A 21,480-nucleotide genomic window follows, 5' to 3' on the forward strand; every position below is an offset into this window, starting at 1 on the left:
CTGCTGAACAGGCTGCGGACCGCATCCAGGGCCTCCTCCAGAACGGCCTCTCCTGCTGTTTACTGATCAGTTCCTTCTGTTTCCGTCCCTTTCCTCCGCCTGAACTGGAGGCCCCTGACCTCCCAGCGTGGGCAGGACACTGTCTGTCCTTCGGCTCGTGCTGCCCCCACGAGGGCCGCCCCATCTCCACCTGCTCGCGTGGGCCGCCGCCTCCCCGAGCCCTTCTTTCCTCTGTCCTGCTCTCCTCTCGGGTTCTGTCCCCCGCCCCTCAGTCCCTGTGCTGTCGCCTTGTGGCCCCTTCACTCCCCTTTCTGACCTGTTCCCGGCAGGCAGGTGAGCACTCCCTGTACTCAGGGCACGGTGCCCTGCTGCTCCGGGTGGCTGCCCTGGACGGGGATGCGCCCTCCCCAGGCCCCTCGGGGAAGCCCTCGGGGTCCCTCCGGGCCGCGCCTGCCTTGCCCCGACTGCCCTTCCGCTAACACAGTTTCGTGTCTCGGCCCAGCTGCTAAGGAACCGGCGGCTCTGGAGGGCGGCTGCTCGCTGAGAGCCTGATTCACGTGGAAAGGGGTGTTTTATTGTTGTTCTCCTTGATTAATAACTTTCACTTGCAGATTCCAAGTCCCGAGGAGCAGCGACTGGCGCGGCTGCCTGTGCGGTCCCAGCATCTCCAGCTCCCGTGTTTCTGGGAGTCAGATGCTGCAGGGGCGCCCTGGCCTCTGGGGCGTGTCTTTTCCCACCCACAGTTCGTCTGCAGCAACGAGCTTCTCTTTTTCTGAGGCGACGTCTCTAGTCAGGAAACTGGGGCTCCTTCGTTGGGGTTTTAAAACTCAAATTTGCTGCCTATGTGAACTTCACTGCGTTATTAACTGTGTGATAGGGTCATTGAGAAATTACGTGTCCACACTTCAGGCCTCGGGCCATCGCGTTCGTTCAGGTTCTGTTTCTGGAGCACCTTCTGTGAGACGGGCAGGCTTCTCACTGGTAGGAGAACAGAACAGACAGACAGACACACACAAACAAGCAAGGCTCCTGTGCTGGGGGGCTTCCAGGCAGCTGACGACTTGAGGGTCACAAGGCGGCTGCCCTGGGGAGACCCCCTCAGGGAGGGGTGAAGCGGGCCGTCTGCTCCGGGCGGTGGAATCATCATTGTTCTTTGCTTCCTTTGGTGTGAGGCCTCGCGCTCGGAGCCAGGCCTGCCGGGACCGCAGCCTGCTACACTGAAAACACTTCCAGAATTTACGTTCCAGTCTGCAGGCTGTGCGGAAGTGCAGGGCAGACCTTCAGTTCCTGCATCTGGGTCCCCACAGCCCTCGGGGGACCGTTCCTAAATCGTTGTTGTCCGTTGTTTCAGGAAAGGCTGTGATTTACCACCTCTCTCCGAACGAGGATAATTCTGGGGATATCTGTGTGTATCTTTGAATGTCGATAAGGGCAATCTGCTTTACATTTGAACTTAAATTCACTGTTTTCCTGTGGCTTCAGATGCCCTGGTTCTTGGAGGCTCTGTGACTGCTCTGACAGCGCCTGGCGGGCGAATGTGTCGGCGACCAGGTCTTCGGTTATATCGCCAACCTGCTTCCTCCACACCCGGTTCCCAGCTGTGGCCTAAGATGGTCTCCTTTGCTCTGAATTGTACGTCGCCACGTGGCGGAACCGTTAAGCCTTCGTCATATTTGTTATGCTAAAGTTTTGAAGTGTACATAGAATTTCGCTTCCCTTTTGCTCCTTGAAAGTTTACCTATTTCAGTGTGATTAACTTATCAACCTTCTCTGTCGTTCCAATAGCCCATTTTTTTCTACTCGTTTTTTTTTGATATTTGTATGTTTGACATTTAAATCTCGGTAGTTACCACGCTGTCTTCATTCATCCAGCAAATACTGGACAGGCAGTGTATCAGGCACGGGGGGTTCCCGTAGGACGAGAGAACACCCCTGCTCTCGGGAGCTTCGTTTTAATGGAGGAGATGGTGAGTAAGTAATCAGATCAGCGTGAAGGCTGGATAAACAGAGATGAGGGGCTTTGGGCCTTTTAGGTAGACAGGAAGGCAGGGCAGGCCCCTGTGAAGGGGGGGCGTTTGCACAGAGATGGGGGGGTGGAGACGGACCAGCACACTGCACACGGAGGGGATGCGAGTCCAAGGCTGAGGCCGCAGTCGGTGGGGAGGGGCCGCAGCTGAACTTGCTGGGGCTCCTGGGGTGCTTCCTGTGAAAGGGGGCCGGCAGGGAGGTTGGCAGACACGCTTAGGGTCCGTGAACCCTGAGGGCGGAGGAGTCGTCCAGGCTCCCTAGGGTTCTGTTGGGAGCATCAGAGGAGTAGGTGCCATTTCAGCAGAGGGAGAGGGGACAAGCAAAGAAGCGCTTTGGTGGCAGCATCAAGAATTCCGTTCGGGGCAGGTGAGTGTGCGATGATGTCCTCAGACGGAACGAGACATGAGGCCTCTGCTCAGGGCCGGGCAGGCCTGCAGACGGGAGTTTGATTTGGGACAGCTGGTGGGGGAGGGGAGAAGCGGCCGTGCTGAGCCCGGGGCTGGAGAGGGGGTGGCGGGTGGCACAAGAGCCCAGGAAGCTGCCCCCCACGAGTGGGGGGAGAGCTAGGAGGATGCGGGGTTCCGGAAGCCACGCCAGAAAATGTTGCTACAAGGGGAGGGCGGGACGGTACTTGTAGGCTTGGGTGTTTTGCTCCGTCCGTTTTTTGTTCTCCCTGCTGGGTGAGGTCAGTGCCTGCTGTTGTCCGAGTTCTCAGGCCTCTGAAGGGGTGGCCTGTGTCGGGCTGGAAATACACTCCAGAGCCATCCTGTAGTTTTGAGAAAACGTGGGAAATAATGATAACAGTTTTGAAAACTACTCAGTCTTGGCTCGGAATGTAACTGTGGTTCATTTCAGGGGTCAGAAAGCTTTTTCTGTAAAGGGCCAGATAGTAAGTATTTTCACTGCTGTTACAGTGTGAAAGCAGTCGTAGAAAACACGTCAACCAATGAGTGTGTCTGTATTCCTAGACGCCTTTAGGACAAAAACAGGACAGAGCCAGGTTTGGCCCACGGGCTGTATGTGACTTTCCAGACCCCTGATGCTTTGGTGTCTTTCAGAATGACACTTGTAACTGTCAGGGGGTATATGAAGCTGAAAGTACTATTCTCATGTTTTCCTTTTAAAGGAAGCCGCTTAATTTGTTACTCTGTGTTGTAAAACACTTTGTGGACAGTTGGATTTAATCAGCCAATCCTATTCCCCAGCATTTTAAATATCAAGCATATGCTTAAGTCTTGATGGAGTTACCTAAAAATCTGTATACATGGAGCCACACCCCACCCCATTCCCCTGCCTCAGTTACTTTTTTCAGCCTAAGTGCTTTTAATTCTTTTCCATGATTTATGTTCTCTGCAGAAGAAGCTATTAATTATCTAAACTGGGCTCCCTATAGCATATGTAAAAGCTTTTAAGGTGTGCAAAGGCTTCTTAATCTGTGTTCCAGTGATTGAGGGTCAGCGTGCACGTAACATAGGATCTACGCAGCGTATGCACCACTAGCCGTTCTCTTCACGTAGCAGTTTAGATAGTGTGTATACACGTGAAAAAATAGCCAAAGAAAGAAAAAAAAAACAATGTTCTCTTTGCTGTTCAGACTTGGGTGATCCCATCCAAAGGATGAACAAACAGTATTGCTGGGTATGAATTTATATGTAAAAATATTTAGGTCCTGGCTTGACAGGTTCCTAGTGTGAGAAAGGAGCTCCTGGTGCAGCGGGGCTTCACCTGCAGCCCGTGAGCCCCTGGAAGCTGTAGGCCACACTGCGTGTGTGTGTGCGTGTGTGCGCGCGTGGGTGCACGCTCGCACACACGTGCGTTTCTCTGTCTTGTCCGAGTGTCCGAGGTTGTCATGAGACCTGGCAGAGTCCGCCCCCCGGCACGGCCGTGCCCTGCTTTCCCAGCGAGCGCCTCACCTGTCTGCACCTCAGCCCCGCTGCTCCCCACATTTGTGTGACGTTATCAAGTCAGTTTCTCTGAACCTCAGGGCCTGCTTTCTCTTTCTCCTAGAATTGTAAAGCTCCAAAGAAAAGCACTTTTGAATTGTAAAGTGTCCTATAAGTGTTTGTCTGTGGCGTTATACCATGAGACCACTGCATCCAGGGGGAGCAGTTGAGTGGTTGGAGTGAGCTGGGGGGAGGGTGGTCTCAGCAGGTGGTCCCAGAGCCCCGACACCCCCGTCGCCTGAGGCCTGCTCAGGGCGCTGTCCCCTCAACCTGGGCCACAGCTTGTCCTGAGAACAAGATGGCCCAGTACCAAGACCATTTGATGGGGAAAGAATAGCCTTTTCAGCAAATGTTGCTGAGACACCTGGACATCCATATGCAAACATATCACATATAAAAATTAACTAGAACTGGGGAGTGGGCAAAATGGGTGAAAGGGGTCAAAAGGTACAAACGTCTCGTCATGCAATAAATGAGTAGTGAGGATGTAAGAGCAGCATGGTGACTAGAGCTAACAGTACTGTATTGTATATTGGAAAGTTACTAAGAAAATAGAGTCTAACAGTTCTCATCAGAAAAAAAGAATTTTTGTAACTCTGTGGTGATGGATATTAACTAGACTTATCAAGGTGATTATTTTGCAATACATACGTATATCAAGTCATTATGTTGTACACCTGAAATTAATATAATGTTGTATGTTAATTATATCTCAATGAAAGAAAAAAACCCACAATGACATACCATTTCACACCCACTAGGACCTCCATAATCAAAAAGCCAGACACGAGAGGTACAGGTGGGCGTGGAGAAATTGGAGCCCTTAATCACTGCTGGGGAGACTGTGAAATGGTGCAGCCAGTTTGGGAAACAGTCTGGCAGGTCCTCGAAATGTTACACACATGACTCTAGGTATAGATCCAAGAGAAATGAAAATATGATGTGTGAAAGAAGCCAGTCACTAAAGGCCACATATTAGATGTGGCCCCCTTTACATGAAATGTCCAGAATAGGTAAATGCATAGAGACAGAAAGTAGGTCAGTAGCTGTCAGGCTGGGGACGGACGGCTGGGAAATGAGCGCCGATCGGTACAGAGTTTCTTTCGGGGATGAGGAAAACGTCCTGGGATTAGATGGTGATGCTGATTGTAGAGTGCTGTGAATATACTAAAAACCACTGGGTTGTAAACTTTAAAAGGGTGAATTTATGGTATGTAAGTTTTATTGCAATAAACTGTTATGTAGAAAGAATAAAATAGCCCCAAATCTTGCTTTCTTGGCTTTGAAAGATTGTGGGTGAAACATACTTTTTTCTGTTTAGTCTTACGGCTGCCTGTGAGCTTTACTGACCTAGAGAACAGGGGTGAGTTCTGTGACCTGAGTCAGGTCCCTGACGGGCAGGCCCAGAAGTTCCCTGAATGCCCTGAGCCAGGGACAAGGCGGCAGAAGGAATCGGGGGACACTCGGCCCAGAGAGGGGCTTCCAGGGAAGCTGAGGCCTCAGCAGACGATGGGGAGTGTGGCCGCGTGTCCAGCTGTATTTGGCCTGTGAATAAACCAGAGACGGAGAATTTCAGCATTATTAGTTTAGGAGATTTGAATATTCGGTTAATTTGTTTATTGTGCTTAGAAATGATTTAAGAAAAAAGCACATCAGTCACATTTATTTTATTTTATTTTTTTTACGGTACGCGGGCCTCTCACTGTTGTGGCCTCTCCCGTTGCGGAGCACAGGCTCCGGACGCGCAGGCTCAGCGGCCATGGCTCATGGCCCCAGCCACTCCGCGGCCCGTGGGATCTTCCCGGACCGGGGCACGAACCTGCGTCCCCTGCATCGGCAGGCGGACTCTCAACCACTGCGCCACCAGGGAAGCCCCAGTCACATTCCTTTTTAAAGAAAACATTCGAGAACTGCAAAACACTGAATTATTCCTTAACACCCTCTTCTTAAAAGTCAGTCAACTCAATATGCATTGGCATCTTTCTGTATTCAGTGTGTTTTATAATTAAAAGATATGTCATGTATATAGTATACTAAAAAGTCAATCTTGTAGCTTAATTAAAAATAGAAAATAAAACAGTTCTTTTTAAAATCAACTGTGTTCTCATCACATTTTCTCAAACTTACCTGTGCATAAAAGTCAACTGGGACTCATTAAAAATGTGGGTTTCCTAGGCTCCCCAAGAGATTGGTTCCACCTGAATTTTTCAGGAACACCCAGGTCATTCTGAGGAGCAGAGGTGTGCACTTTGAAAAGCACGGCCCTGGGGACTTCAGCCTGGAGTTAGGAGGTGATGTACGTGGTCAAAGTGTTCCTCATGTTACCGTAGGTAATTAATACCTAGTTCTTAAGGTATTTTGCAGCCACTTGATGTTAGAAACAGTTGACATCCATATTCTGATTCTGCTGCGAGAGAATAATATTTCCTCACAAGCATAATGTTTCAAAGTAGGAGAAGTTGCAGTCTGTCACCCCTGAGGCGTCTTTGTTGCTGGTGCCCATTCACGTGGTCCTGTCTTCACCTGCTCTTTCCAGATTTCTTTTGACCTGGCTGAATATACTGCGGACGTCGATGGGGTCGGCACCTTACGGCTTCTGGATGCAGTGAAGACCTGTGGCCTTATCAACTCTGTGAAGTTCTACCAAGCCTCAACAAGCGAGCTTTACGGGAAAGTGCAGGAAATACCGCAGAAGGAGACCACTCCTTTCTACCCGCGCTCGCCATACGGTGAGGATGCGCACGGGCTCGGTTCTCTGTGCTCCTGGGGTGCTTCCTCCTGGACGCTGTTCCTGTCTCGTGGCTGAGGTCACGTGACAACGTTGAGCAACGTTGAAGCAACCTAAAGGGGCCGGACTTGCTGGTCAGACACCTTTGTGTTGTGCTCACCGCAGGCTTTTTTTTTTTTTTTTTTAATAGAAATTTATTTATTTATTTATTTATATTTATGGCTGTGTTGGGTCTTTTTTTCTTTCTTTCTTTTTAACATCTTCATTGGAGTATAATTGCTTTACAATGGTGCGTTAGTTTCTGCTGTATAACATCACCGCAGGTTCTTGCTGCCGCCTCCTCCAGGGTGAAACCTGCTGCCCCGCTTCACCCTTCCAGACGGGCCGCTTTAAAAGGAAAATGAGGTCCAGCAAGATTCTTTTTACCGAACTGTTGAGGTTGTGCTGAAGAGATACGGCCTGGTGTTTTTGATTCCATTTCCCTGATGAAATTCTCCCTGAGCTCAAACCCTTAAACAGACAAACAAATGAAAATGATTAAAATTGAAAGCCGCTAGAATATTAAGCTCCCGTATTTTTCACTTCCTAATTCTTTAAAACTAAGAAAAAGGGGATGAGACCTAAGAAAGGTCAGTTTGATATACTGCACACACTACAGTTGAGTGAATTAGATTGTGAAGGAACGAACTTTGATGATTACAGAAGGACGAAATTCTTAAGTATTTCCTTGTCACGTGATTAACTGGCAAAGAAACCTTTATTTTGTCTTTGGCTTTTGATTAGTTTTTTTCCCTATCTTGATACATTGCATATTGTAAATATTGCACGTTGTTACTTGTTTAAGTGAAAATGGCTGTCTTTTATAATAAGACACTGTCTTTTATAACAATCACTGTCTTTTATTTGCTTTTAAAAAATAATTCCAACAGGGGCAGCAAAGCTCTATGCCTATTGGATTGTGGTGAACTTCCGGGAGGCGTATAATCTGTTTGCAGTGAATGGCATCCTCTTCAATCATGAGAGCCCCAGGAGAGGTTGGTATAGGTACTGATGGGAAGAGAGTGTCAGGCTCCACGGCAGGAACGTCGTGTGTGGTGTGTGTGTGTGTGTGTGTGTGTGTGTGTGTGTGTGTGTGTGTGTGTGTGTGTGTGTGTGTGTGTTCTGCACGTGTGCTGTACAGACTGGGAATGTTTCACATCTGTTTTTAACTATGTGAATGTCAGAAATGGTAAATGAGGAAATGTAAACCCAGCCTTAATCACCTATTAACTTTGTTAGAGTTTTTATTCAACGTGGTGCCGAGCAGTGTCCCAATTTTACCATTTCCTTTGGTAGGTCGCGTTAAGTGAGTTTTAACCCGAGTGTCAGGAAGTTTCCTTGGAAGGCAAGGAGCTGAGCAGGAACCAGGGCTTGTTCCCTAAGTCACTGTCACTCATGAAGGCTCTACCTGTGGCGTCTTTCTGTTTTTACTTTGAATCAGCTGGATATTCAGTATTCTTATTTTACGTTCCATTTAAACAGACATCCAGAAGTTTCTGTGCTTCTAGAGTACGTCTTAAGATACGTTTGAAATCACTTCTTATATTTAGAATCGTTATTGGGTTTTTTTTTTTTCAGAAAATCATATTTGTTTGCATTGGCTTGTTTCCTTTTCGTGGTTGTCATTGAGACTATTAGCAACATGCCAGCTCTCCTGTTGCAGATATTAGGTTTTAAGTAAGAAAATGTGTACTCCTTTCATTACTTCTGACTTCCTGAAGCATGAGAAATCTTTACCAAACATGTGCACTCTACAAAGTAAAAGTTATCTGTATAATCTAATTCTAAGAAGTTTTATTAAATTTCACTATGATTTAGCCTTTTAGCTTGAGAATGAATGAGAAATCCAACGTCGTAAGTTGTTTCATGCCCAACAATTAGTAATGCTTATAACTTCATCAGTGAAATTCTATGTGACTGTGTAGCCACGTAATTAAACCAGCAAGTCATGAGGAAAGATTAAAGTGACATTTATACAGGTGTGTTTAGTGGCAATACATTTTTATTTCATAATTGCGTAAGTTAAAAATTCCCACGATGGGCTGTGGAAGCTGTTGTTGGAAAGGAAAGTGAGTGACCGGGCAGCCGGGAATGTTTCTTTCACACAGCTCCACGGTTCTGGATGTCCTGACTAGAGGTGGGGAGAAGGAAGGCCTCAGCTGTCCTCTGCCTCCGGACTGGGCGGCGGTGTTGGGGATCGACTGTCAGGCCTCCTCAGCTGCAGACGTGTTGGCTCATTTTGTCTGGGTTTCTGTGCTTCCCCCCTCAACTTTTCCACTGGCAAAAAAGAAATAGAGCTCAATTGCTTCGGGTTAGGGTAGGATAGGGAAAAACATTTAATTGTAGGAGAAGATAAATTTAAATGTAACCCCCCATCCTCTACTTGCATATACCTCCTAATGAGAACTGCTTTTTCTCTTTGTTGATATTGATCACTTTTTAAAAAATTTTATTTTAAAAGTAATATTTCTTTTTAAAAATTAATGTTTTTATTGACGTATGGTTGACTCAGGTGTTAGTTTCAGGTGTACAGCAGAGTGATTCAGATACAGATATAGATAAAATTTTCAGATTCCTTTCCCATATAGGTTATTACAAAATATTGAGTACGGTTCCCCGTGCTGTACAGTAGTTCCTTGTTGTTTATCCATTTTATGTATAGTAGTGTGTATGTCAATCCCAAATTCCTAATTTATCCCTCCCCTCCCACCTTTCCCCTTTGGTAACCATAAGTTTGTTTTCTATGTCTGTAAGTCTGTTTCTGTTCTGTAAATACGTTCATATGTATCATTTTTTTTAGGTTGCACATATAACTGATATCATAGGATATCTGTCTTTGCCTGACTTACTGCACTTAGTATGATAATCTCTAGGTCCGTCCATGTTGCTGCAAATGGCATTATTTCGTTCCTTTTTATGGCCGGGTAATATTCCATTGTATATATAGGTACCACATCTTCTTTATCCATTCATCTGTCAACGGACATTTAGGTTGCTTCCATGTCTCTTGGCTATTGTAAATAGTGCTGCAGTGAGCATTGGGACGCATGTATCTTTTTGAATCATAGTTTTGTCTGGATATATGCCCAGGAGTGGGATTCTAGGATCATATGGTAGTTCTACTTTTACTTTTTTAAGGAACCTCCATACTGTTCTCCATAGTGGCTGCACCAATTTACATTCCCACCAACAGTGTAGGAGGGTTCCCTTTTCTCCACACTCTCTCCAGCATTTATTATTTGTAGGCTTTTTGATGGTAGCCATTCTGACTGGTGTGAGGTGATACCAAATGGGACCTAATTAAACTTAAAAGCTTTTGTACAGCAAAGGAAACCATAAACAAATGAAAAGACAAGGTACAGGATGGGAGAAAATATTTGCAAATGATGCAGCTGACAAGGGATTAATCTCCAAAATATACAAACAGCTCATACGGCTCAATATCAAAAAGCAAACAACCCAGTCAAAAAACGGGCGGAAAATCTAAATAGACATTTCTCCAAAGAAGACAAACAGACGGCCAACAGGCACATGAAAAGATGCTCAACATTGTTAATTATTAGAGGAATGCAAATCAAAACTGAAAGTAATGCTTCTTTTTTTTATTTTAAAGAAGAGTAAACAGTACAGGAGGGTATAAGGAGAAAAGAGTTCCCTCCCTCACACCGACTCCCAGCCCCATCCTCAGGCCCACTGTTGACTTTCCTTCAGAAGTGGTGCAAGCGTCTCCACCTCAAACGTTAACAGTAGGTCTCCACCTACATAACAGTAGGTAGTTCCATACATAATGTTCTGCGTCTAGGGCTAAATGTTTCTTAAAAACATGACCTGTAGCACACACCACTTTGTTTTGTTTTATTATATATCTAGAACCAATGATATCTCATTTTTTATTTCATTTATATAATCGAATAATGGAAAATAATTAAAATAGAGTATATGTGAAACTGATGTGATACTTATCTGATATCTAATAGTTAATACTTACAGCATTTCTTGAAACTTGAAAATTAATTTTCACATTAAATTAATCTGATAGTAGTATTGTTGTTTTGTCGCAATTAATTGTTATTTTTTAAGGAGGTTCTTTGCCAGACTGAGAATTTCTTCATGGTAGGGACTATATTATGTTCCTAAGTCAGCAGCATCTAAAACAGTGCCTACCTGCTAATAAGCATTCAATAAATATTATATAAGTTTCAGGTGTACAACATAGTGATCCACAGTTTTTAAAGGTAATACTCCATTGTAGTTATTATAAAATATTGGCTGTATTCCCTGTGCTGTGCAATATATTCTTCTAGCTTATTTACTTTATACATAGTACTTGGTAGCAAGCTGTTTTGAAGTAAAGATTCTGTCTGATATACTTTAGTAACTACCCAGAATTCACTTCGAATTGCCGCCAGCTTGTACGCCTGTGATCGCTCTGGTACTTTGAGTGAGTTTATTTTCTTAAGTAGGTTGAGCATTTGTCTGCACCTCAGTCCTTTCACCCTGTTATCTCGGGGAGCACTTTTTTCTCGCTGCTGCAGTGGTAAACCTCAGTCTCGTCTAAGGTACGTCATCACAAACGCCCGATTAAGTAGAGCCCAAACGGATGCTACTTTTTTGGGACATGTGCTTTTTCTCTAACAAAAAACAATTGGCAAGGCCCATTTTGACTGCATGAATAACATTTCATGAGAATTTCTGACTTTAAAAGGTATGGAAGAAGTATTTTTTAATACAAAGCTATTCTAGACCAGAGCTTGGCAAACTATGGCTGCTGGGCCCAGTCCAGCCCACCTGGTTATTTTTGTAAGTGAAGTGTCCTTGGAGCCCGGTAGCGTCCAGGTGTTACACAGTATCCGTGGCTGCTTCCACAGTGGAGGCCTGGGTCCTGCAAAGCCCCAAATGTTGACCGTCTGCCCTCTAAGAAAACGTCTGCTGCCCCCCTCCCCCCAGGGGAATAGTTAGATCCTCAACAGCAAGAAACGGCTCACTTGGGTTTAGTATGGGTTTCTCCCGAGGCCGCAAGATAGTCGGATAGAAAGTTTTCCAATAAACATTAAAGTCACGTTGAGTCAGAAGTTAACCCACCCGTAGCAGAGCTCCTGAAGTGTGCTGTCAGTTGGGGGTTCCCCTGTGCTTTGCCTAAGTACCACGGGGGCACCCAGGTGACCTGGCAGCTGAGCGGGACCCAGCAGTCCTCCCTTCAGGGCGCGCTGTCACCAGGCTTCGCCCGCAGTGTGTGTCTTTTCTCCTTTGCAGTCCTCGGTGCTTCTCTTTAAGGATGCTTACTTCGTTACGTGATGAGAGGTTCATAGTAGCTCTGAAGGTAGTCGGGGTCACCTGTGGTTGGCACAGAACTGACAGTTGGGAATCACTGATCTAGTGAAGAAAGCCATAATCCGGGAACGGGGCCCGTTCCCCTCCGCCGTCTCTGCTCGTTCTTTCAGTGGCGGCTGGTTGTGGCTCGTGTGCTCATGCTTTAGGTTGGCTTTTTAGAGAGTGTAGCCACTTGAGTAACATTTACTGCAAATTAACAGTGAACGATAGTGTAAATTCTAGAATTGTATGTCCATAAAGGCATGAAAATGTCCGTATCATCATATGTTCTGTGAATAACTACCACTATGTATTATATAATGATATTCACAGACATTAACATGGTGCTTTTATTCATAAGCACTCAACTTTTCAAAATAAAAAAATGTACTGTTCTTTTTAAATTAAAAGAATAGTTGCTTTATTTCATGGATAAATTGTGCAAAACTGGACACGTATCTGAAAAACTTTTTCTTCTCCTTTTGTTTCTCTAAACTTGAACTTTATCTGTTTAACTTATGTATTTCTATATCTACATGTACATAAGTACGTGTAGCCTTCTGTTAGCCACAAATGTGGCAGTGGTGCCGCCTTTCTGCTGAAAATACAGATTTCTATATTCTCTATTTAGGAAATAAAGGCTGTGCTTATTGTCTAGAACTGTTACATTTTTTTCTGTGAGGAAAACGTCATGTGCAAAAATCTTTTTGCTTTTATTGCTGTTTCTTTGAAAAGCTAATCAGTTAATAAGACTGATGTCACAAAGTTGTTAACTATATAAACTATGTAAAAAATACTTGAAAATTATTGAAAAATTATTGAAAATTATTGAAAAAAATACTTGAAAATTACGTGAAAGTAGCTCATGTAAAGAAAGTAGCTTCTTTTCAAATACATTGCTTATCATAATAAAATCTGAGATTATTCTGCAAATCGGAACATTAAAAGCAAGCCTGTTAGGAAAGTTATTGTACCCATGGGCTGTTCTGTTGCATTTTTAATACTCTAAAGGTACTTCTAGAAATATTTTGACAAACTTGTATAACTTACACATTTCTTTATGTGTATATGGAAATTCACAGCTACTTCTAGTTTTTAAAATTTTTTAATTTAAAAGAATACATTAGCCCATGAGATGATGTCCTTTCTTTGAAAGAGCTTTTAGGGAAAAAACAGTGGGCATCCACCTGTATGTGTTCTCCCCAGATATCCTCCGAATTTATGAGCTAGGAAGGAATTTTAGAGATCTTTCCATTCCATTTGTCTCATTAATGAGGAAGCTGAAGCAGCATGAGAATGAGTTGTCCAGGGTACAGCACTAACAGCTGTCAACACTGAGGCTAGAGGTAATCATGGGGATGGGAGGAATGGCATAAACATTGCTCGTGTCTGTAGAAAAAGCACGTGTACGCGTTTTGGAGTTGGCGCTGGAGCAGAGCTGGGGCTTCACTATGGAATGAAGCGACGGCTCGTGTCTTTGGTAAAAGACATGAATTCATCTGGCTGAATGCAGTATGCCTTTCAGATGTTTAGCAGAAATGATCACAACAACATTAGTTTTATGAGATTAACATACAAATGTGATATGAAGCGCAAAACTCATCTTGAGTATCACCAGGAGAAAAAACAGAGCTAATACAAAATACGTTAAAAACATGGCAGTGAGAAGTGATAAAGTACTTTAAATATACCCATAATTAACAGTTTAAGACTCCCGCAAATGGATGGTGTACTGCTACTGTTTAGGTATCAAGCCATTTTTAGATGCTATAGCACATTCCTGTAAATATGGGCTTCATAAGAAATCACATATATCAGTCTAAACACAATATTCACCTGACTGGGAGAATCTGGCACTTTAAGGTTCATGAACTTGTGGTTTTAAGTTTTAGACTTGAGCTTTTTTTTTTTTTTTTTTTTAAACTGCCAAGTATTTTGCTTCTTAAAATGTCTAACTATATTTATTATCATAAGTTAATCTTTAGATTTTTTAAAACTATAATTCCTGTAAAAATTAACTACCTAAGTCATAATAAAATTTTGGGTAATTTTCCCCTTTATTTTTCTAAAGATTGTCCTTTATTCATTGCTGTAAAGATAAGATTAATACTCCAGGTTAGAGGTTCTCAACTGGGGATGGGGTGAGGTGGGGAGAATATGACCTGCCCCCGGAGGACATGTGATAATATCTGAAGACTTTTTTGGTTGTCACCAGCATCTTGGGGGGGGCAGGGATGCTCCTAAACATCCCACAGCCCGAGTGCTGAAGGTGAAAAGCCCTACTCGCCCCAGATGTTACCATCAAATCTAGATGAATGTCATCTCTAAGACCAGGATCTTATTTTTCTTTATGAATCACTTTTACTTTGCAGTAAATCCTTCCTAGACCTTTGGCAAACACTACCTAAACACAGGAGAAAAGAAATCCGATTTAAATAGCTCCATGTGAAACCATTTAGGCCTTAGGTCTTCTGGTAACTGCAGGTCAGACCCAAGTCAGGGAAGCCCAGAGAACAGAGTTGTTTTTTTAGGGCTCTTCTAACCATCTGGGGCTGAATTCTCACTTGATAGTGACCCACTGGTCCGCAGACCCACGTCAAGTTGGGTCCATGACCCTCCCTCCACCTCCAAAATAAATGAGCGTTTTTATCTTTTGTTATAAATTATGACGGGGACAAAGCTTTCCTTTGGGAATAAACCCTAGATTCCATGTCCTGGCTATGGTATAAGACAACCGTTAAAATGTATTCGAGATCATCTCTCAGTGCATACGTAGGATTATAGTAGTGTTACTGTGAGAGGTTCACTGTATATGAGAATTTTCCTTTAAAAGTATTCAAATTCACAGTATTTTAGGGCTTTAGGGGACAATAGAATGCATGATATAAACGAAATGGCTGGAACTTGCTTTTATTTAACCCAGTGGGCAGAAAGCACTCCTCTTTCTGTATGTGTATGTATGTCTGTTTGTAAATAAAATAATCTTTTAAACATGACTTAGGGGCTTCCCTGGTGGCGCAGTGGTTGAGAGTCCGCCTGCCGATGCAGGGGACGCGGGTTCGTGCCCTGGTCCGGGAAGATTCCCCCATGCTGCGGAGCGGCTGGGCCTGTGAGCCATGGCCGCTGAGCCTGCGCGTCCGGAGCCTGTGCTCCGCCACGGGAGAGGCCACAACAGTGAGAGGCCCACGTACCGCAAAAAAAAAAAACATGACTAAGTATTTGTCAGTCTGGCTAGCAAATTTAAATCGTGGTGCTATAGAAATATCAAGAAACATGCAAACCAGTACCAAACAGCCCGATGTTTTATTTGTATTTCTGTCTATTAAAGGTGCTTTGTGGTTTTTAGGTGAGCATTATAGCCTTAATTTATTGGAAACAATTTAGCCACCCATTGTGAAATCAGGGCATGAGTAATCTCACGTGAGAGCTCAGCGGAGCACTGCAGGCTTGACACAGAACGATTTTGTCTGAGTTTCACGGTTAGAACACTGGCCACTCACCTTGGGCCCACCAAGGTCGAGGTGGCCTCTGGTTGGGCACGAAGTGACATCATCTGGTTCACTGTCACCTTTGTGGACAGTGACACTTGGAGATCACAGAGCTGTCTGCCTCTGTTACTCTCTGCAGAGAGAGGAGGTGTAATTGCTTAAACGTGAAAGACTCTTGAAGCAATATTGGGTCTAACTGAGGCAGTTTTTACCACTAAATAAAGTCAAGTCCTTTCCCACCGGCTGAGGCGAGGCTTCTGGGATTGTTATATCGATTTTTTTTAATGTTTTGCAGTTTCTTTGGCATTCACACTTGAAACCAAGCTGACAACTGTCTGGTCTCACGTAGCGGGACTCTCACGTATAGGCAGGCAGTGTCCGCGGGGGCTAAGAGTGCCTCAGGCTTCGCAGAGCCAGGCCTGGACCGAGGCAGCTTGGCCACAGGACTTCGGCAGCCCTCAGTCCTCTTCTGTGTCGATGACGACGTCTACCTCACGGGAGTGTCGTGAGGATCAGTGAGACAACAGTATACGCTGCTTGCCTGTGGGGTCCTTGTGAAGCAGAAGCAGGGAGCAGGTGCGAAAAGGATGAGCACAGTTCCTGGTGGGTTGAGAACATTCGTGTGTCTTTGTCCCCCCTCTGTTCTTCCCTCCTCCTGCAGTGGCAGGGCTGAGTCTTAGAGGCTGAGGTGCCGGGCTGTGCCGGAGCAGCCCTCCGAGTGGGATTCTGGCGGCTGTGGCCTGAGACGTGCACCCAGCGGGGCCTGTCCTGCACTTGAACCAAAAACTGAGAATGTCATGATGTTTGCTTAGAGTAGTCGCCGAGACACCCCTGAACTGCAGGAAGAAGAGATGTAAGTGCTGCTGGAGAACTGCTGGAACCACGGGAAAAGCCATTTGCAAGTGAGATTCTGGCAGCTAAGCCAGCGAACGTTTGAATTAGCGAAGCCAGAAAAAGATGATGATGAATATGGGAGGATTATGGGTAAACACCAAAGGCCTGTGAGAGACCCTTGAGAAAATTAATGAAACCTCCAAGTATTTTTAAAAATGATTCACATATTTTTATTAATGGTCCTGTGAAGTGCAAAATGTTTTATCAAAGAAATTACAAACTGGAAAAGAAACCTGCTTTACTTTTTGGCGATACTAAGAAAAAACCCCCAAGTACAATTATCATTTAACTTTTATTAATTATAAGATAAATTACAAGTTTTATCAAAATGGCATTTTCCCCCCAATTTAGTTTGAGCCAAAGCTTTCTTTTCCCTGTTTATTACGGGGTTTTGTTCCCACTTTTAGTTGTCTCTGGTTCAGGTGAGGACACGGGAGTCTTGGTGTGGAGCCAGCCTCCTGCTGTTGCGGTCCGGGAGCCACACGCCTGGAGTCGAGTTCCCCGGTAAATGCGACCCGTGTCCCAACCAAGGACACCCGAGAATCACCAACACCAAGCAGAAAGATTAGCAAAGGATTTATACAAGTACAAGTATAGAAGCTTACACAAACTGTCCGGACAGGGTCCCACTCGGAGAGAAGTGAGTGAGACCCCGACTAACCTCGCCTTCGGGCGAGGCCTTTATACCCTTCACAGGAAGGGAAGTTCTCAAGGCGGGAGGGAGCTGTTTAATTTTGAATCAGCCAATCAGGAACCCGGTTCTTCCTGCCCCAAGCAAGTAAGCAAAGCAAGTTTCTTACAGAAGTCAAAATGTACTGTTAGCCCTGAAGCTGTTCTTCCGTTTCTTTCGTCACACTGCACTGACTAAGTGAGGGACTTTGGTAAGTTTCTTCAGCTGTCTGAGCCTCGGGTTGCTTTTCTCATTTGTGAAATGGGGTGATAACGGTCTTCACTTAGGGGGCTGTGCGCATTAAAGGAAATAATGTACGCAGGGTAATTAGTACATCCTACTGTCACCACCACTGCTGAGGTTGCATCTGGAGAAAGGGGGTCCACCTGTGGCCACCTCACAACTTAAAATGTGACAATAGGGACTCCCCTGGTGGCGCAGTGGTTAAGACTCCTCGCTCCCAGGTTCGATCCCTGGTCAGGGAACGAGATCCCACACGCAAGCCGCAACTGGGGAGCCTGCCTGCTGCAACTAAGACCCAGTGCAACCAAATGAATAAATAAAAATAAATAAATATTTTAAAGATAAGAAAATGTGATAATCATGACAGGAGTGATAAAGGGGAAAATTCGCTTTCCGAGCTTGATAACTGGTGACTCAGGGAGACAAGATGGGGTGAAGTGGCCCCCTAGGCACCAGGCACCGGGGGTTGGTAAGAACAGTGTTCTGCACTTGTTGTCTGTGTTTAATTCCCAGAGCTCAGTTAGAGACTAAACTCTGAGCAGAAAAGATTCTTCTAGAGAAAGGATTTAAACCCATATTACTCTCCTGTGGTCATCCTTTGTAGGAGAAAACCTTTTCTGTAGAAAATCCTGGTTGTAAAGAAAGAAGAGGAGGATGGGAGAGGAGCCACGATGAGCTCAGTGGAGGGTCCAGAGCCTTGCTTACAATCCAGCTGACCGACTCCGTGCCTGAAGGCTGCTTCTGGCCAGGGCACAGGCAGGTCCTAAAGCATCGTGACAAGCTGGGGACAGACGCGCCTACATCCCTGGTTGAATGAAGAGAGAGTCTGCGGGAACAGCTCAGCCCCTTAGGTTGCGGTCGTGGCGTGCTGGGGTGAGGGACATTGGAGGTTTTGCCAGGACCGCTGAGCATCCTTTCTAGTTGGTTAGACACTTGCACACACACGGATGTGCGTGTAAGCTTAGCCTGAGCCCAGATCCAGAGTGGGATTGGCAGCTCCTGTAGCTGAGACACAGCTGGTCTGATAGAGGAGGGGTGAGGCCAGCACTGGCTTCGTTTTCTTAAAAACTTGAGAAATTTGTGAGACTCAGGACGCAAGCACGCAAGGGGCAGTCCTTTGGGTATCCGATTACATACTGAGACCATGAATTGGAAAGGGGGCCTCTCTCCCACGTGCGTGGGGGGCACAGCCCAGGGGGAGGACGAGTTGCCCCTGGAGCCTCAGGACCGTGGACTCTTGGGTCAGGGGCCCCGTGGCCAGCCGAGCGCTCGTGCAGGGGGCCGTGACTGTGGTTCCTCCTTCGAGTGGTTTAATGCCAGGAGGGTGAGAACTTCAGACAGGTGGTTTTGAGAATATTCAGCATTTCCCACTGGGTCAGCAGAATTTGGCCTTGAATGCTCCTCTGACCTTGGTAGTACTGGCTGATGGACCCCTGGGGCATTCAGTCCTCTGCGTACCTTCAGTAAGTTAGAGTTTGGGCTCAACCTCTCAACAGACCCTTTGCCATCTTCCTACATCCCTGGTTGAATGGACACTTCCAGCTGTTGTTACACAGACATTCCTGGTCTCGGTGGACCCTAGCGATGGGTCACTTAAACACCCCTGGAGTGAGCAGAGTTGTTGATGTTAAAGAAGGCTTATTTCTGCCACAACAGGTATATCATTACAATACAACTTTTTAAATGTCTGGTGAATTTCAGGTTTCTTAAAAGGCACCAAAGCAGGATGTACGTGAGGATAAGTAGCCCATAATGGGATGCAATTAAGGAAGTGAAAATACAGCCTGATCGCAAAGAAACACTTCCTGGCCGTGAGGAAGGTAGGTGTTCAGCATAATTTTATCGGTGGAATAGGGGAAACCCCAGTGCCCCCAAGACGCTGAAGAGGCCACAGTGAAGTTCACAGGAAACGTCTCTGCCTGGCCCCAGGTGCCTCTTAAAATCCCAACAATGAATTTGTACAGAAGCAGCAAACCTCTTTGTAAGGAAGAGGAAGGAGTTTCTCAGGGGCGCACTGAGGAATTCTGCTGGAGGAAGACCAAGTGAATAGGGCTGGAGCCTCGGTGCTGATCTGCGGCCCTGGGGACGGCCTCAGGCCAGTGCTCGCATCTGAAGTGCTGAACACTGAGGAGTGTTTCCTAACCTGCAAACAAAGGGTTTCCTTACGGAAATAAATACAAGGCAGGAACTGAAAATCCTTTTAAAAATGAATATCATCTACTGTGCCCAGCACTGTAATGAGCTAATACACCGTATGTGAAAAAGTGACACGTATACGCCTGTCTGACAGGAAGACAGGAGACCTTGGTAGACACAGCTGAATACTGCCGAGTAATTAAGACTGATGGTTATGAATGTGAAATTGCTTTTAGGAGTGGAGGGACCCACGTCCTCAGGTGTGGAGGGAGGGCAGTGCTCCCTGACCTCAGGGCTGGTCACCCTCCGCTTGGCAGCCTCGCCTGCAGTGGAAGGTGCCATTGCGCTCCTCTGTTTTCGGGTAGCGCGTTTGCTTCCTTTTCTGTGACGGGAGAGGAACAGGAGAGCAAGTGAGCTGATTGTGGAAGGAGACACAGCGGCCGCCTTTCGTAGACCTTTGTCTCGTCCCCGTTTTCTATCAGATGAAGAATTTGAAGCAAGGCCTTTGGAAGATTTTCTTACTTTGCGGTCTTTCCACTGGAATGGCTATAAGCTGATGCTGTTTCTTTAAAGTTACTTTGAACACGGAATTCCTGTGAAGTGGCCCTGCTCTGCTTCTCAGGCATCAGGACTGTTCTGAGTCGAGATGGAGGCTGAAGAGGGAACTGAATCCACGCGGTGTCCGTCCGAGCGTCGTCAGCGAGAAGCGCTGTCATTTCCGATGCAGCGCCGTGTCTCGGTTCTGAGGTGCGGCCCAAAGGTGACAGGGAGTGCCTTCCCCAGACCTGGACAATGTGGGATAAGTCGTTTTTTAACGTTAATAAATCATTTCTATAAAAAAGAGTTGATTTCAAAGGATGATATACACGTGTCTGTGTTATTCCCAGGCGTGCTCTGCCCTGTGTGAGTGGAATGTGTTTTCTGGGGACAGAAAGTCTGACCCTCCTGCACCATGCCCCTCATCTCCCCGTCTCTTTGCTCTGTAAATTTCAGAGCAGAGCAGAGGGAAGAGAGACTCAGCGCGCACAGAGCATCCGGTGGCCACGGCAGTCGCCCCCCCAGAGGAATCCGTGCCTGAACTGGGGCCTGTGCATCTGTGGGAATCTGGGTTTAGAAACGGCAAAACTCCCACTAACCTTCAGCAAAACTAAAACAGACAGTGCGTGGTACCCACGCATGGGAACGGCCAGGGCGTGTGTGGCCAGGGCCGCTGAAGCTGAGACTCTGACCCTTCAGGTGCCTCCCTCTGTCTTTCTGTCTTGAATTTACCTTTTCAAACCCCTTTCTTCTCTGCAGCCAGAACTGAGGACACAACAGCCTCGATCTCACTGCCCCCCACCTTGTGAGGGTCTGGGGAAGGCACTCCCTGTCACCTCGCTGGGGCCCTGCGGCTAGGGCACTGGAGCCTTGGGGTGCCCGCTGGGGGTGCCAGCGTGTTAGGTTGCCCCCGGGCATGGGCTGCCAGAGGCTCGACTGTGTCGGGGTGGGGAGTGGTCATTTAGGAAAGTCAGGGAAGCAGAATCATGGGACCTGAGCCATCGGCTGGAGGGTGAATGAGGAAGGGCTGCCAGTGGGTGGCGAGCTGGTCGCCAGGCAGTGACACCCAGAAGTCAGGTCAGCAGAGGTCAGGGCGTGTCCCCTGGGGTGACCGGAGGCCCGGTGTGGACCTGCAGGTCCAGGGCTGGGGCCAGCGTGCACCAGTGGGGCTGCAGGCAGTGAGGGCATCCGGGGCCCGAGTGACCAGCCCCCGGGCCTGGAGGGCAGGGGGCGTGGGGCCTTGGGGGGACTTGGGGCGTGGGGGGCCGTCCTTTGTCCCTTCTGCTGCAGAGCTGCTGCCGCTTCTCTGGCTCGCCTCCTTCTCTCCCTCAGCCACATCCCTGCTGGTCTCTGGGCCTCCCAGCCTCCCTGCCTCCCCGCCTCCCTGCCTCCCGGCCTTCCTGCTGCTTCAGCCCCGCTGCCTCCCGGCCTCCCCTCGTCCCTGCCTCCCCGCCCCCCGCCCCC

General features: G+C 46.6%; 1 protein-coding gene across 1 annotated transcript in view; it reads left to right on the plus strand.

Moving 5' to 3' along the window:
- The window catches only part of GMDS (GDP-mannose 4,6-dehydratase), a 489,690-nt gene that overhangs the window by 195,693 nt on the left and 272,517 nt on the right, over window positions 1-21,480 (plus strand). The window contains exons 5-6 of the mRNA XM_007452102.1: window positions 6,508-6,700; window positions 7,629-7,733. Of these exons, the coding sequence (XP_007452164.1) occupies window positions 6,508-6,700; window positions 7,629-7,733 (298 nt within the window). The remainder of the gene's footprint in view (window positions 1-6,507; window positions 6,701-7,628; window positions 7,734-21,480) is intronic.

This window comes from Lipotes vexillifer, unplaced genomic scaffold, assembly GCF_000442215.2.
Source record: "Lipotes vexillifer unplaced genomic scaffold, Lipotes_vexillifer_v1.1 scaffold1162, whole genome shotgun sequence".
Lineage (NCBI taxonomy): Eukaryota > Metazoa > Chordata > Mammalia > Artiodactyla > Lipotidae > Lipotes > Lipotes vexillifer.